At 51.4% G+C, this 16,557-nt stretch overlaps 1 protein-coding gene across 3 annotated transcripts in view; it reads right to left on the bottom strand.

The window, feature by feature from the left end:
* Positions 1 to 8,755: 8,755 nt before the first annotated feature.
* The window catches only part of MDGA1 (MAM domain containing glycosylphosphatidylinositol anchor 1), a 135,360-nt gene continuing 127,558 nt past the window's right edge, over positions 8,756 to 16,557 (bottom strand). Inside the window, exons 17-19 of one of the 3 annotated variants that reach the window (XR_006938650.1) lie at positions 15,537 to 16,547; positions 9,433 to 12,184; positions 8,756 to 9,347 (exon numbers count right to left, since the gene is read on the bottom strand). Coding sequence is in view for 1 of the 3 variants with exons in the window: in NM_001398249.1 (NP_001385178.1) it covers positions 16,456 to 16,547 (92 nt within the window). In the remaining 2 variants the exon portion in view is untranslated. Of the gene's footprint in view, positions 16,548 to 16,557 lie in introns of all 3 variants that reach the window. The other 2 variants (XR_006938651.1, NM_001398249.1) reach the window with 2 other exon arrangements.

The raw sequence follows: 16,557 nt of genomic DNA, 5'->3' as shown, positions 1-16,557 counted from the left end.
GGCCCTTATCTCAACCTTGACAGTGGCTGCTATCAGATGCTCGAGAGAAAGCTGCAAAAGCAATCTTCATAACACATCTGGGCATCGGTGTGATAGTACCCCCCGGGGGGCTCTTCCTGCCAGAGCCCATTTGCACATCAGCCTACACATGGAAATGAGGAGACTCAGGGCTATGTCAGTTTTGCTCTGGCTGATGTTGCAGCCAGAAGGACTGTCACCCATGTGACCTGTGAGCCCAGCCACTTCCCTTCCCAGAGCTACATCCAGGCTGTGCTCTGGTCTCTTCCACCCCGCTGGTAAGCATAGAGCTTACATCCCTGAGTGCTGTGCTCCTGCAGATGAGTGCAGCTTGAGGTGCAGGCAGGACAGTCTCCTTTCTCTAGGCAGGTCTAACTGCTGTCAATCACTGGCTGGTTGAGGATGGGATAACAGGAGTGTTAAGAACAAACCAGGTGATCCACTGCTGCTGCCACAGGTAGTCTAGAAGGTGCAACCATGCTATAAGGCCCAGCTGGAGGGTCTCCACCAGCATTTGCAGGTGTTGGTATTGCATTGAGCCTGCTGCCTCTGATCTGCAAAAGAGCAAAACTAAGGAATAGGAGAAAGAATTTTGGGGAAGGACCCCAGAAGCAGATGGCAAACATCTGGGACCGACTGACAATTGCTGAGCTAACTGGTGGAGTGCAGCATTAGCCTGTGAGCCCTTCAGAAGTCCATAAGACAACAGTGTGTAAGATCTACCTGCAGAACTAGTGCGCACAGACCTCTTCACGGACAAATAGCAGTGTTCTTGTAAAAAGACAACACTCAGAGCTTCCTTTGCAAGACCTCAACTCCGTTGGCTATCCCTGCACTTGTGCTGGGCACTGAGGCAGCACAGCACCGCAGCACTCTGCTTCTGTATATGCAGTGCTAAGGCAATGGGTAGTATCCTTCCCTGGGCTGGTCCTGGTTTGGTTTTGCTTCGTGGTGGTTTCCAACACTTGGTTTGGAGCAACTGGCTCCAAATTCCAGGCACATAGACAGGGACCAGGCCTGTTTGCAGCCCACATGTGTGCTTGTGCTTTTTCCCTTTAAATATCAAGTTGCCAACATAGAATCCAGCAGCCTGCAAAGATTTCTTTTTTCCTTTTGCACTGTTATCCCTATTGTTTTATATTTATTAATACTCATAAGGCATATATTTACATATATGCACATATATACACACACGTAGGGTGCTCTGAAAGTAATGCCTCCTATTTATTTCCATCGAAACTACAACAGACACAAAGAGCACAATAACAGTATTTGTTAGAGCAAATTCTTAGCTACAAAACACTATTTTTTTTTCCGATATAGTCACTGTAATGCCATAATGGGATGGAAAGTACTGCAATGATAACAGGGTAGCAAAGTCTTCAGCTGCAACAAATGAGAACAAGCCCAAGTGCAGGAGCTACAGAAATAAAAGAAAAGAGCTGCTTACCTTTGGAAGGCCTCAGGTAAGCAGGGATCTCCATCAAGAGATACCCTCACTGCTCCACTGCCAACCCTTAAATGGGGTCTGGGAAGGGGTGGATACTGACTCCACCCCTTCCAGTCACTTAGGTTCATTGCATGCACCTGAGCTCCCCTGAGTCGGCCCTGCTTTCCCACCAGGTGCTCAATCACTGGGTCAGGCTGTGACTCAGCTTTTCCACTGCAGTCACCTCGATTCGCTATCCATTTTTGCCAGCGGTGAACAGTGCTGCATGGGTGCTCTTCAGAGCTTGCTGTGGGGTAGGGGAGCAAGAGAAGTGTTCCTATGCAAAGTGTCTGAAATAAAGCTTGGGTCTCACGTAGCTGAGAGCAAGTGGCCTGTTAGCTTTGAGTTTAGGTACCCCGCTAGTCAGGGAAGGCATATGAGAGAAGAGCAGGATTGTGCCTCTGGCAATGCAACGATGTAGAAATGCATTTGGCAGGATAAATTGAGGAAGATTGTCTTTGTCTCACAGAACAAGCGCCCGTGTCATAAAAACATGACTTCACTGTTGCTATTGTACATGGTGAGATGGAGGACTGAACAACAGCTTCGTAGCTCCCCAATTGCTCTTAACAAAGATCCCACTACTGATCCACGCAGTGCTGGTTATCTGTTCTGTGCGCAAACAAGGGAGTGCATCCTCTGGGGACTCTCAGTCGAGTTTCTTTCATTAAGAATAAATTAAACATTAAAAAAAAAAAAAAAAAGTGGAGGAGGAAATTAAAAAAAAAGGTTTTTTTCTTTTTTGTTTGTTTGGAACGCATTTCTGTAAAGCTCTGATTGGAATAAGCAACGTGAAGTGCAGTGTATTTCCAATGGATAGAAATAATACCCTAAATATACCAGCCTAATTAGATGTACTTTCTCTACAAAACCACAATTCTAATGTTCCTGTTTCACTGTAATTAAAGAAGCATTTACCACGCACTGGAACTTTTAATTAGGTCTAACATCTAATAAACTTAGAGTAAACTAACAAATATTTTCTCTGTCAGTGGGTAGTTTTTAGTCAGTGTCTGCAGGTTTAACACTTCACGTAGAAGACATCAGCCAGTGCCTGGGGAACCTGAAGAGACATTTGTGTATAACCTGGAATCTGCTGTGCTCATCTCTGTAAGGACACATTTAGGGTACCAGCTCCCAGCCTTTCCCCTCTGATGGTTTAACTCTCTGGTGGAAGCGCTTTGCAGTCTGTATTTGCAGGAGGTTTGCTGGACACCCAAGGTGGACCCTATACTTGCAGCAGTTGTCCAGAAGCTAGACTGGTTCCTCGCATTCCTGCCATGGCCAGAGGAGGAAAAGGCGATTACTTCCCTCTCATGCATGCTTAACAGATGAGACCAACCATCTCTCACAGGTTCTTCTCTTTCTCCATCAAGACAAAGCTCCTTGGTGCCCATGCCAGACTAAATGTCTTGAGTATGGACAAAGAGAGATGAAAGGCGTCTTCCCACCCTGTATTCCAAGAAAGCCCTGCTAGGAAGGGATGAAGATCCCTGTCCCTGCACAGAAAGCAGAGAATGGTCCACAGAAAAGCTATTAGGGAGAACGAATGATATACTGATAGAATATCCCGAGCTGAAAGGGACCCATAAGGATCACTGAGTCCAACTCTTGGCTCCCCTGGTGATGATGGGATTGAAAGAACCCGATGGGGAGAACTCGTGCTGTCCATCCAGAGAAGTGCAGGCTTCCTCTTGAGAGAGGAACACAGGGACCATGAAGGTGGGTCTTGGATGCTGAGGAGGATGTAAGGGGCAGGGACCACAACTATTCCACCATGCCCCATGTTCATGTGGGATAGGATGATGAAAGCATCTCTTGGTGTCAAGAGATTGCGAGTAGGAAATCTGGTAGTCTCTATGAAGCAATTTGATGAGGTTGTAAAGAATTTCAGAGCAGCAAAGCATAAACTGCATACAGTTGCAGCACCTTCCTCAGGCAGCGTAGATTGCCTCTAGGCATCAGCCATACTATCTTCCCATATCCCGTGTCTTTCCCCTCCTTCTGGCAGTTATTTGAAGTTAATGATCTGTGTGATGGTCTTCTGTTGGAGCTCCAAGATAATGCTATGCCTGTGATAACAGGTCCTGAGGGACGTTCCCACTTACTGTGTCAGGAAAGGAATCCCCCCCCTTGCATCCAGTGGGATAGCACGACCAAAGGGAGAGGGGAAACTGGGTCATGAACTATCTCAGACTTCCATATTCTCCACAAAAGGAAGGAATGGGGGCCAGGGTATAGGTATACATGTTAAAGGAGCTACTGAGGAAGCAGAGAAGGTGGGGTACAGACATTCAGGGCAAAAGCTGAGGAAACACCATCTGGAGAAAGAGGGTGTAACAGCATGGGATGCAGCGGATAAAGCTGGGAGGGTGGGGAAAGGGGAAAGGCTTTCAGGTTTTGCCATGGCAGTGGGGGTAGGACCCTTCGTTGGAGGGGAAGGAGGGAGCTGAGATGCTGCTGCAAATGGGCACACGGGGCAGCGATTGTGAGGAAGCAGACAGGCAAGTAGCAGCATTTGCTTCGCTACAACAGGCAGGTGTCTGTGTTTTTGGAACAGAAGGTCATATATTTTGTGTGAAGTCTCCTGCATCTAGGGAATGACTTTAATGTAGCTTGAAGTGCCAATAAGTGGAATAAGTATGTGCCATTACCAATAACAATAACAGCCCTAGAATATTTTCTAGGCAAGGATCTCAAAGCACTTCTTTTTATGACTTATTCATTGACTCTTGATGTCCCCTGGGAGGCAGGGGATTATAATGATCACCCACTTTACACGTGGTGAAACCGAGGGTAAGTGGCTGAGCTGTGCGAATGGAGCCGTGACTGCGCTCCTCCGACAGCATCAATTTCCCCAGTCACTGGTCGGGAGGGAAAACGCTGCCTCAGCTGCAGGAAAAAGCCTTTGATATTGCAAGGAGCGTGGAGGGGGTACCTGTTGCACTGTCCCGAGGCCGCTGCCACGTGGGGAAGACAGAAAGGCAGAAACCGTGAGGGCACGCTCAGCTCCATCCCTGCCTAGCTCCATCCCTCAGGCACACATGCAGGCTGAGTCAAAGAGCCCGTGCTTGCCTTCTGCAGCTGAGGAGGGGCTGGGGGGCTGCGTGGCAGAGCAGAGAGTTATTGCTATGGCATTTATGGAGCACGTCGCTATGAATCGATACCTCACCATAATTATCTCATTTGCCCATTTTTCAAATTAGATAACAAGGTTGAAGGCCCGACCAGACCATCCCTCATCCGCTTACGTTTCCTCCTCTCCTCGGCAAAGGAGGGGAGCCCTTTTCACATTAATCAACAGGCTTTGGGGTAGCAGGGTCACACCCCGAGGGCTCAGGGCTCTGCTTGCTGCTGGTGTCTGGACGTTGCCACCAAAAGGTGGGAGGCCAGGCCAGGCCTCCCCTGCAGTGCCCGCTACGGGGGCTGCTTGCCCCCCTGGCTGAGATGGGAGGCGGAGGGGAATGAGCTCACGCTCTGCTCAGACGGTGACATTTCCACGGGGTAGGGCTCATCCATCACCGTGCTGTGGCTGAGGAGAGCTGTTAACTGTTTCGAGCTGGTTGGCTGCCTCCCAGCTGCAGCCAGGGCGTGCTCCTCAGAGGAGCATCCCTTCCTATCCTGCCTATCCCTTATCTGTCCTGCCCCTATCCATCCCTGCCCTTTTCTTCCACCTCCTCCCCTCCCCCCCCCCCCACACACTGTGGATGGGGTATTTCTCTTTCTGCTGCTCAATCACGCTCAGTTAGGTGGGCACTCGGCTTTTGTGCACATGAACAGTGCTCCAAATCAAGAGCTCTTCTGGCTCGACTCCCATCCCACTATTCCTCCCCCCCCCCCTGTGGAGCTCGCTCCCCAGGGGCACTACCTGTTAACAGGTATTACACACGAAGCACACGCTCTGGTAGTCGGTTGGGTCATTAGCTCTGCTCCTCCGGGGATGCCCCCGCGCTGCTCCCCCTCCCCTGTGACAGTGAAGGCTGGCACCCCTCCCCGCCTTGTCAGTGCGAGATAAGGAGCAATTAGAGAGTCATTAATCGGCAGAAAGGAGGGCAGGATGGGCACCAGCTGCCGAGCTGCCGTTGCAATGCTGAAGTGTAGTGTTTCGGGGGATTAGAGGTTGGAAACTGGCTTGTGCCTCTCCCTTGCTGTCAATTAGTCCAAGAGGTTAGCCATACCTCCAAGGAGCACGGAGACCTTGGAGCAGCTCTGAAAACCGCAGGCAGACTCTTTGGAGACTAATTGGGGTCTTTTACCTCCTTTTAGCTGCTTAGGAATGATTAGCTCTGGAGTGCAAGCAGGACAGGAGGCACTTACTTTGCCAGACACTGGGAGTCTGTGGGGCTTTACCAGTGCCCTGGATGGCAATGTGTAATAGAAAAAGAGATCTGGCAGACAAATGGGCTGCAGGTGCTCTGCAGTGGGGAGCAGACCCTCATGGGGCAGGACTGTGCCTGCACGGGGCTCCCAAGCCCAGCTCCCAGACCCTATACTGGCACCTCCGGAGCCTCCATGCCCATGTCCTCAGGGTACTGCTCCTCCATTCATTTCCTCCAGAGCCCCAAACCGTGCTGTATGACCCCCTCTGCTGCTTCAGGAGGCTGATGGTGACTTCTAGCAAAAGGTGAAGGAGGGCGTCCACAGCTCTGCCCAGGAAAAGCGTCTGCTGCTGAGCAGAGGAGCGAGAGATGGGGTTCTTATGAGGATATACTCTGGACTGCACCAAAATATACTAAGCGACGAGTGTGAGTGGCGGCTGGTTACGAGCCCCCGGGGGGGCAGCTGGATTCGGGCTCAGTTATTAAGACCATAAATCATGGAGACAGACACGGGGAAGGCTGATGAGGCAGGCACACGCAGCCAGGAATGCTGGGAGGGAGAGGCGGTGGCCATCAGAAGCACGTGGCTCCTCCACGTCGCACGTTATCTTAGGGATTTTTCATTTTTGATGGCGGCTCTCTCAGTAGATGGAATTCATCAGGGAGTCAGTTCTCTCAGAAGATGGAACCAAGTGATTTCAGGCTCCCTGCTTTCTTGCAGACCCAGGCATGAACGCCAAGTCACTCACAAGTAAGAGCTAGGGGGCTGGAGAGGGGATACGGTGGCATCTTTAGGAGTGAGTGGCGGGGATGGGGCTGGGGGAGGAAACCGGGATCCCTGTCTTAGTGCCTCCTTTGGTGCTCCGATGTCACCTCTTTGGTGAGGAGAGAGATTGTGGATTCCCCCTCCTTGGAGAGGGCCACCTGGACGTGGTCCTGGTCAACCTGCTCTGGGTGTGCCTGCTTGGCCTCCAGATGTCCCTGTCAGTCTCGGCCATTCTGTTATTCTGGGATCCGGTGAAAGGGCTGGTTAAGCTCACTGCACAGCCTGGGCATTTTCACAGCAGGTTTGACATCTGTCAGACCCACGGCTAAATCTCTCTGCAGGTGGAGGCCCCACAGCAGTCCAGTTCTTTCCAGAGGCAGACGAAGCTGAGCGCGGCCTGAACAGCCCATGGAAAGACAAAAGCTGGCCCTGGCACATCAGGAAGATGAGCTGGCACCCAGGCTGGCATGTGGCAGGAGCTCGGCCAGGGGCTGCAACACAGCCAGCAGGCATGGGCTGGGAACCCTCCTCCTGGGAGATGCCGAGCACTTTCCGATGCTCCCCTCTGCTGTGAGATATCAGGCACAGAGCTATCCCAGCCCTCCCGAGGTGATGAACGGTCATTAGCTAATTAATCCCCATTCTCTCCCCTCAGCAAGGGAGTTCCAGCTCTGCCACGCGGAGGCACAGCAGCGGGCAGTGCTAATCCAGCTCGCCTTCCCTTCGCCTGCACATAACCTGATGGACAGGGCTGTCCAGGCAGTGACTGCTCTGGGGCTGACAGAGCTGGCACGATTCTGCTGCGGTGGGCTGTAGCTACAGCCTGGATCTCTAAATCTTCTCGGCTTTTTAGGTCACTTTGTTCTGCTTATAAATCCTGGCCCTGTTATGCAAGCCATAAATCTTTCTCTCCAGTCAGCATCATTTATTTTATTTTTTTTTTCCTCTGGTCTTTTTTAAAATAACAGGGTCGGGATGTTTAAAATCCAGATTGTTGCATTTTCTGCTTGGGTTTTTTTTTTGTTTTTGGCCTACAAATAAGTATTCTCTTCCTCTCTGGGATACTGCCCGTGCAGTGCAGTTTGGGGTGACAGCCTGGGTTTGCGTGTTGGCACATTGGGGACCAGGCACCTGGGGAGCCCTGCACGGCACAGGGGTGCCGGTGAGGCGTGTGTAAAAATCAAGCCAGTGCACAGCCAGTGCTGCCACGCTCAGCCAGCCGGGAGCCTAAAGTGCAGCCAAGCATCCTTGTGTGCCCGCATTACTGTCCTCTTCTTAATGACTGTGCAACCTGTGCCTGCAGGCTTCACGTGAAGGACTGTACTCACTTGAGCATGCAGTCAATACTCCTCTGGATCTTCATCACTCACTGTCTGTCTCCAGGTTTTATTTATTGCTCACCACTGAATCCCCAAGCCAAAACAAAACAGACTCATTCCCTTGTGGCCTTTTGCAGTGGGCATTCCCAGTGATTGCAAACTTTAACAAAATTAGCATCGTTCTTACCTTTGGAGGTGATATTGTCTCCAGCACATGCAGGAGGAGCTGAGCTATAGCTGCCCTGCAATCGATAGTGCAGAGCACCTTGCAGGAGCAGCCTGGACCTCAGCCTAGCTTCTAAACAGCGGCACATCCTCCTCTCACAGGGAAGGATTGCAACAGCGTAAGTTAGCATGGAGGTTGTGAGGATGGCTGCAGACAGGGTGTAAAGGCCTAGACGGAATTAAAGCAAGAAGTCTGGGTTGTCAGAGCTAATTCTAAGTGGCGGTGCCCTGCTTGAGAGAGCCAGGAACGCTGCTTTTAAAGAGTGTATCACGTTATAGCAGACAATACACTGAAAGTCGGGAGTGCTTCTGCAAAGCCCCATTGTTAGGACATTTAGAACAGGTGGTTAGCTAACGAATGAAGTACAAAGCAACAGGACACTTGGAGGACACTTTTGCCTTGCTCTGAGTCCCTCCCAGGCTGTCTCCAAGCACGGTGGGGTTTGAGCAAGAATGAGGTGCCTTCCCCAGTGACCAAACCAGACTTGGGAAGTGCCAACAAGGCATGCCCCTCAGTGTTAGGCTGCCACCCCAGCTTCTCCCTGCCCCAGCCCATGCTGCAAGCTGCATCCTAGTTGTCATCCCAACCCGGCAAAGAGGGACACACAGGCTGACCCACTTGAGTACTGCAGCTTTATTTGTATGAAACAATCCATGTTGAGAGTCTATAGGTTACATGTCAGGTGCGTCAGGGTTAGGGGACGGATGAGGCAATGCTTATAAAACATCTCACCCTGTTCAAAAGGTTCAGTTCAGTCCCTTGGTGTTTTGTGCTTTTAACGTCGTGGATGGCTGGGTGAGAGGGTCCCAGCTCCGCTCGATGGCCGTGATGGCACCCTATGAGATGTGGAGCAGAACGTGACAAGATATGGTGGTGATGACGGAGGTGGGTGGGCTCTGTCCAAGGGTCCCCACCCAAGGATACCGATGCAAAAGGAACAGGAGACATCAGAGAACTCCCCTGCCCTTCACAGTATCCCTGTAGCTCCGGATGTTTCTGAGTGCTTCCATCAGGTCAACGTGTACTGTCTACTGGCCTTGGCAACCTGGAAGCATGAGGCTGGCGACGTCCCGCTGGTGCTGGATCCCACTGAAGAGGCTCACCATTGCGCCTGAGCTGATTCTCCCTGCCCCTTGCAAGCTGAGAGAGGGATTTTGGTGTGTTTCCCTTCCATGGGATCCAGGGATGATCTACTGCTGATCTCTCCAGGCTGAGAATGAAATGCCCAATGAGGATGAATATGGGGCAGGGGGATGGAGTGAGGAAGAGTGTGGAACACACCACCTGATGCTCACCTCTGGCCAAAGGCAGGAGATGCCACAGTTGCTGCCCTATGAGACAGTTGCATACTGAGTGACAGCTCCTTTCCTCCAGTAGGCACAGTGCAATACAGGCAGGATGGTTTTGGCTGTGAAAAAAGACCCAAGTGAAACCATCCTCGTACCAGTTTTTCCTCCCCACATAGACATTGGAGACTGTCTCCATGATGTTAGGTAAGGGCTATGACCATAAACACGAAGGAGAGCCATTTGTCTGTAGCATCTCCAGCATTTTGGGAAAGTCCCGAGAGATGAACGTGTGTTGTGGAGCCCTCTGGAGTGAGACGGTAAATCCAGACAGTCCCAAGAGCTGTGAAAACAGGCCAAGATCATCTATTTGAAAGCACTGACGCCAGGTGACTTGACCCAGAGCTGATGCCACCAGTTACATCAGTGCACTGGAAAGCTAGGGTTGAGGAACAGAGGACAAATAGCAAGGCCTGATGAGAGCAATAGGTCACCTCCAGCAAACTCAGAGTGTGTCTTCTCGTCCCAGGATGTGACATACCAGGGTTCCCTAGGAAACAATCAAATAAATTCACAGGAAAGTTCCTTTGCTCCCCTTTTCCCAGTGCTTAGGGCTCCCTGGCTGCTCTGCCTCTGAGAGGTGCGTGCTGCCACCGATACAAAGAACCTAACATAGTGCCCCCGGTCAGTGCTGATGGCATTTCAAAGACAGCAAGAAATTGATGTTCTCCTCTCACCGCAAGTTAAGAGCTGTCTGAGTTGACCATGCCACTACAGCTTCTGCTGGTTGTTGCTCTGTGTTCATTGACAGCAGCGACCAGTTCCTGAGATCAACACCCAGTGAGACAAGATGTGAACCAAACAGAGAGGTGTGGCAGCATTCCCTTAGAGCTGGTTTGGGCTCAGTGACTGCCCAGAGCAGCTGTAATGCTGAGGGCAGCGCAGTTGCCGCTCACTTTCCCTGCCAATGCCTGGCATATTTCAGCTCCTATCCATGGCCTGCCTATACAGATTATCTGATACTATAGTTATGCAAGTTTTGACCATCCAGGAGTAAATACTCGCTATAACAGCTGGGTTTTATGCAGCTGAAAGCCTCCCTGCTGCCAAAATGGCAGGACCAGAGCCCAGCCTCTTCAGCTGAGGGAGATGTCTGTTGGCTACAGCAGCAGCAGGTCCTGTATCTTCCTGCAGGGCTGGCGAGTATGCAAGAGGAACACAGAAATACACACACAGGGTGGCAGTGCAGCCAGTTACCCGTCAGTTGGCTTAGTGCTTCAGTCCAGGGTTGGCCATAATAGCCTCAAACAGAGCCAGCAACGAAGTCTGGGCACCAGCTCTGACATGGTTACTGGCACTGAGCAAGGGCTGTCCAGCTGCGTTATGCTGTGCTGAGTCTGCCCTGGGGGTAAAATATCTCACTGTAAGCCAAGCGTTCATAGCTAAATCGCCCTTTAGGACAAGACTTACTGGAAGCGTAAAACTGTGCCTCCTTCCATACAAGCAAATGGTTTATAGGTCTAATGGCTTTTTATTATTCTCCATCACCCAGCCATCCAAGCAGTTGCAGGGCAGAGCCCACTGCCTTCCACCTGTGAGATAATGGGCAATGCAGCACAGAGTGCAGCCTTCTTTTCTTCCAAGAACAATGCCAGCATGCCATCTTGTCCGTCCTCTCAGCTGCCCACAGAGTCTTGAGCCCTCTTGTGTCACAGGGGAAGCCACCATGTGACCCACAGGAAGTCCCCGATGGAGCCAACACAGGTCTTGAAGTGCTCCTGTCTTCCTGTTCCATCACCAGCACTGGAGAACCCCACCATCCCCCCGCTCCTAGGACATGCCAGAAGCAGTTATGAATGGGATGCATGCCCTTGTCCCCACAGGGACTCAGTCAGACCTGCTGACCTGCTGCAAGCCCCTAGACAGCTGCCTCCATTGGAGGAAGGACGCTTGGTGGCAGAGCTTACACCCAGCCCAGGGTCACACCTCTCTGCAGTGTTCCTGGGGATGTACATAGCCTCCCGTGCACAAATGGCTGTCCCTGATTTGATGTGACCGCACCAGGCTGTGAGTAGCCATCAGAAGAGCCCAGAATCCCCTGTGGTGCGCTAGGGGGTGGCAGGTTGTCAAACAAACTGGCACATGTCTTACTCCAAAGGGGTGACTGCTGCAAAACACATATCTATCACAGCTATCAATTGGGATGCTGAGTGTACTGGGGCTATTCAGCTCCCGGCTGGAAACCACCAGCTGCCAGTTATTACCACCGAGTGTAAATTGGGTCCTGTTAAAATGCAATTTCCGGAGCTCTCCAGGACTTGTTTTTCTGCAAATGCCTTTTGTCTGCATTAAACGCCTTCCCAGGCCGAGTGGGACGAGCAGCTAACAGAGGAGCCAAAGTAAAACACAAACAGAGGCAGCTCCTGGCTTCCCCAGCAGCCTGTACTGAGTCGTGCTCCTGCCTCGTCTGCACGCTGGGACACCCTTCCTGCAGGTCTCCCTTTTCACAACGCCCGGTGCCTCTGTGATGGTGCGATGGAGCAGCGTTTCTCCCAGCAGCACTGCCATCTGCTCCTGGTGACCATCCCTGCCCGGCTGCAAGGCACAAAGACGCCAACGGAAGGTGGTTCTCCTGGTGTGGAGCGGTACAGGCAGGCTGCAGAGGGAGCACCCTGGTCGTCTCTGGAGCCGATGCATTTTGACGCCGTTCTGAAGCAGCGTACCCACAGGACTTTGTACAGGGAGAAATTCGATTTCCACGCTTTGAACAGCAATAGAGAGTAGAATACAATTTGTATGCCGGTTACTACGCTCATTCATACATCCATCATCATCCTTGAAGGAAACACCTAAACATTTGACCTCCCAAAACCCCTATGCTTTTCCCCTGACTGCTGCCCTGCCTTCTCCCACAACAGCACTGCATCCAGAAGCAGGGCTCCTGCTAGGGCTGCTCTCAGGCGGCACGCTGTGCAGGGCAGACCCGGAGCGCTCCCAGCCACGCAGCTCAGGAGCTCCCCAGCCGCTGTGATTTGTCACAGAGATGAAACGTTTTTCACTCCTGCGTGGCTGGGAAGAGTTGCACTCAGGCATTCCAAATTACTTAACTCCACATCAAATGAAACACATTAGCTCCGTCGTTTTCCAGCGGCTGATCTACACAGAGGAAAACAGGCCATTACTGCTACCAGCCAGGAGCTGCTTCTCAGAACCGGGGCAGGAATTGACATTTGCGTTGTTAAAAGCTATGGATTAATGTCCTGTTGATGTCCCATTGTTGGGACTTTCACCAAAACGTGGAAAATTATAATACAAAAATGTATATATGTATATATATATTTTTTCAGAATACAATGAACGACTACAAAAAGAGGTTTCAAATGAAAGTTTCTTTGTAAGCCCCCCTTGTAACTACACAGTAGCAGTCACTGCTTCTAATATCTACAGCTTATACCCAGGAGCCTGCACACTCACATATTTTCTGTTTTATACCCTGGAAAAAAAAAAGAAGAAATTGAGTATATATCGGCTAACACCCACACAGCATTCTTCCTAATGTATTTCTACAACTACCAAGCAGAGGTCTCCTTGTAAATAAAAGCAGTCTCTTAAATTTATATTGCACTTTCCTTCTGCAGGGACTTTCCTTCTATGTACAGAATAATCTCCACCATCACTGAAATGCAGCCACTTCTGGAGTGGAATAAAGCAGCTACTCGATAAGCAACATAAAACATCAGGAAGGGAAACATAATGTACCCGGTTGAGACTGCAACAGATATTTAAGACGACAGTCTGTAATTAAGTTTAAGGACGGTAATTTAGCCAGAACACTGTGAAAAGTGTGAAGGGGTCTTTAATTGCAAGGGGTGAGGAGCATGGCTTTACGTCTCACCTGGGATGCATTACCTCCATAAGGAGAACTGCCCCCTCAAGCACAGGCATGGGGCAGCAAACCCCAAACACTGCCGCTCTTGGGGAGGAGGACAGAGCCTCTCGTCCACCACTGCCTGCACACATACACACGCAGACAGCGGCCTCCATCACCTCACAGCTCCTTGTCCTCGCTGCTGAAGTGCCTCTTCCCTCTGCCACGCTCCCCTTGCACGCCTGTCAGGGGAATGAGGGCCGTCCCTTCCTCCTTGGTGCTTCTGACGAGCTGAGGCACTTGGGTTAAGGGCTCTTTCCACCAGACTCACCACCAGCTGTGTTCAAGCCAGAGATAAAGGAGCGGGGCTCTAGGCTGGAAGGGGCTCCCTGAGACTTCTACCAGAGGTGTGGGGCCAACAGAGCGGCACGTGGGTGCCTGACAGCAAGGAGGAGAAGGCCTCACTGCTGATTGCTTGTTCTGCCCTGAGCCCATGGCTGAGGAGGGGCTTCCTGAGCCGTAGGTGGGCTTGTGAGGCACTTACACTCCTCCTCGTGGGCTCGAGGCTGGCAGCAGGGCACGGACACTTACCACACAGATGTTGCTCTGTCCGTGGGCCCGAACTTTCGGACTCCACCTCCCCAACTCCTCAGCAGCCCTGCTGCCCACTGAGCATCAGCAAAATGCATTTGTGCAACCTTCTCCCAAGGGCCCGAGTAGCCTGTGGAAGCAAGGCCACGAGGATCCCTGCCTCAAAGCCCAGAAGGTGAGATGACTGCCCTGGGCTATCTCTTCCTGATAGGAAAACACTCCCATTTCCTACTCTGCCCAGTGGAAGGCCCCTGGAGTCAGCAAGATAACACTGCTAACAGGTCAGGACACACCACGTAGCACCCAAGGGCTCCTGGAAAGCATCATCTCTCTGCTAGGACTGAAATCAGACTCCTAGCAGGGTGACAACTGCTATCCTCCAATAAACATAGGCAAAGAGAAGAGCGGACCATTGGACTGAAAGGGCTCAGTTCAAAGATGCTGAGGGCACTGACTGTTTGTCAAAATGGCAGCAGACAGCAAGAAGCAGAATTGCTCCAGGCACCCACAGCATCCCACAGCACTGCCTGGCCCAGTGAGACAGCCACAGGTCTCCTGGTCAAACAGGCAGTGTGATCAAGGTCCACGCTCTGGAGGGAGGAAGACCTTGCAGAGACAGAAGGCTGACAGGGCTCTTTCTGGGAAGTGGAGAAAAGCAATAGGAGCAAGGGAGAGCTGCTCCATCCCCTTTCTCTTGTCTTGTAGGGCTCTGTATGGAGGAGGCCTCTCATTCCTCAGAGCTGATGTCTTTTCTCTCTCTGATGCTGGCTGGGGAGTTTTAATGCAGTAGAATTCACACCAAGGAGCAAAGAGAGCTGGTGTTCAGGAATTCAGACTGGATCTCTTGGGTGTTGAATAAAAGCTTTCCCCCTCCATCACTGGAGGAAAGGAAGCACCAGCTGTTTCCAGAAGCTGAGCAATGGCAAGAGGCAGCTAATACATTCAGGTGATTTTGGACAAACACAGTTGTCTCAGAGAAGCTGATATATTCATCAGAAATGGGAGAAAGGGCCATGGAAACTGGGGGTTTTGTGCTCATTGCACACCTGTAGTGCCCCAGATACAGAGCTCAGATGGGGAGTCCCTAAGTGGAAGATTCCGACTCAGCTAGGAGGCTACTAGCCCCCAGTGCACCATAATGTGGGGCTAACTCTGCCCTGTGCTGGGAGCTAAGTCATGCCCATTGCTGCTTCCAGTCGTAGCAAGGATATCATGGCTCCTGCTTGGCCGGGGCAGGCAGACCTTTCTCCTGGGGTCTGCAAGGCTGCGTGTACTGACGGAATTCAGCCACTTCTCCCCTGAGCAGTGGTGTTGTGCCACATTTCCCCCTCTCTGCAGCTAAAGGCCTGAGAAGTGAGGTGGCAATATCAGCGCTGTCTGCACAGCTGGCCCGGGGGCTGGATGTGGGCATGGGACCTGCTCTTTGGCTGAAGGAGGTTGACATGCCTGACTCTTTCCATCATTCAAAAAGCTTGAGCTGAGGGAAGTTAAACAGTGGAGTTAAAGACTAGAATAAATAAATAACGCAAGAGAGACAGAGAAGCAATGCTGGGCTTAGTGCTGAGACAGCTCTCATCTCAACAGATATAGTGGGAAGCCACTGTGTAATTGCTCCCCCCTTCCCTTCCCACCCCACCCCACCCCACTGAGAGACCTTTCTGCCTGCAGCTCAGATCTGCTCTCACAGTTTCTCCACCCAGCAAGAATTGCCGAGAGAGAGAAAGAGGCATGTGGGGGCCTGCACTGCAACTGGATCCAGGCAGGACTCCTCCACCATTCAGCGGGATCCATGGGATGGGTCCACTCCTGCTCCATCTTCTTCAGGCCGGTGGGTGAGAAGCACAGAAAGGTGGGGAGAGGACAGCAGCGCGGCCCAAAGCAAACTGCATGGGGGGCAATTAAATACGTGAGAGCCTGGAGGGTGGATGGATGGAGACACTGAAGCACATGCGGACGAGGCAGGGTGCTCTGGCCACTGGCCTGTAGGGCAGCTGCTGCGTCACTGCAGGGCCGCCCCAGCCAATGGGAGAGCACAGTGAGCTGAGGAGAAGGCTGCAAAGTATTGTCCACTAAGCTGTGGGCTCTGTGGTAAAGAAGGTAACTGTTCTGGTAGAAATTTGTGCTTTAATATATTTTTGTTTGTTTGTTTAAAACAAGTTCCCACTTCCCTGAGGAAGCCCTGTCCGACATTCCCAAGGAAATATAGGGGTAAATTTTTTCCTCCTTTGTTTGCTCTTCACATTTCTTCATTCTTATTTTTCTTTTTGTCTTTAATTCCTTCTTTCCCGCGTTTTTGTTTCTTTCCTTCCTTCCTCTCTTTCTCTCACTCTCTTGTGCACGTGCTTTTTAAAAGCTGTTGTCTTTGTTTTTTGATTTTGTCTTAGACATTATGACTTTCTCAAGGAGTGCTCCAGTTTGGAACCAGATCCCTTTGCGTGGTCATGCCTGTCAGTCTTTGGTAACGTATGGACACTTTGGTGTGCCAGTGAGGAGGGGAGGAAGAGGAGCAGAGGCGGCTGAGTAGGAAAGGAGCAGGAATGTCTCGGTCCGAAGACAGGAGTGCTCACTTGCCATCATCTGAGCAGCACATAAAGGAAGAAAGTCAATGGGCCACAAAGACAAGGGCCGTGCTGGGCTGAGACCCCGCTTCCTGGAAGAGCAACCGCTGCCAGCCA

Source organism: Gallus gallus, chromosome 3 (genome assembly GCF_016699485.2).
Source record: "Gallus gallus isolate bGalGal1 chromosome 3, bGalGal1.mat.broiler.GRCg7b, whole genome shotgun sequence".
NCBI lineage: Eukaryota > Metazoa > Chordata > Aves > Galliformes > Phasianidae > Gallus > Gallus gallus.
Note: the sequence above shows the minus strand (reverse complement) of the source record. Positions and strands in the feature narration are given on the sequence as shown.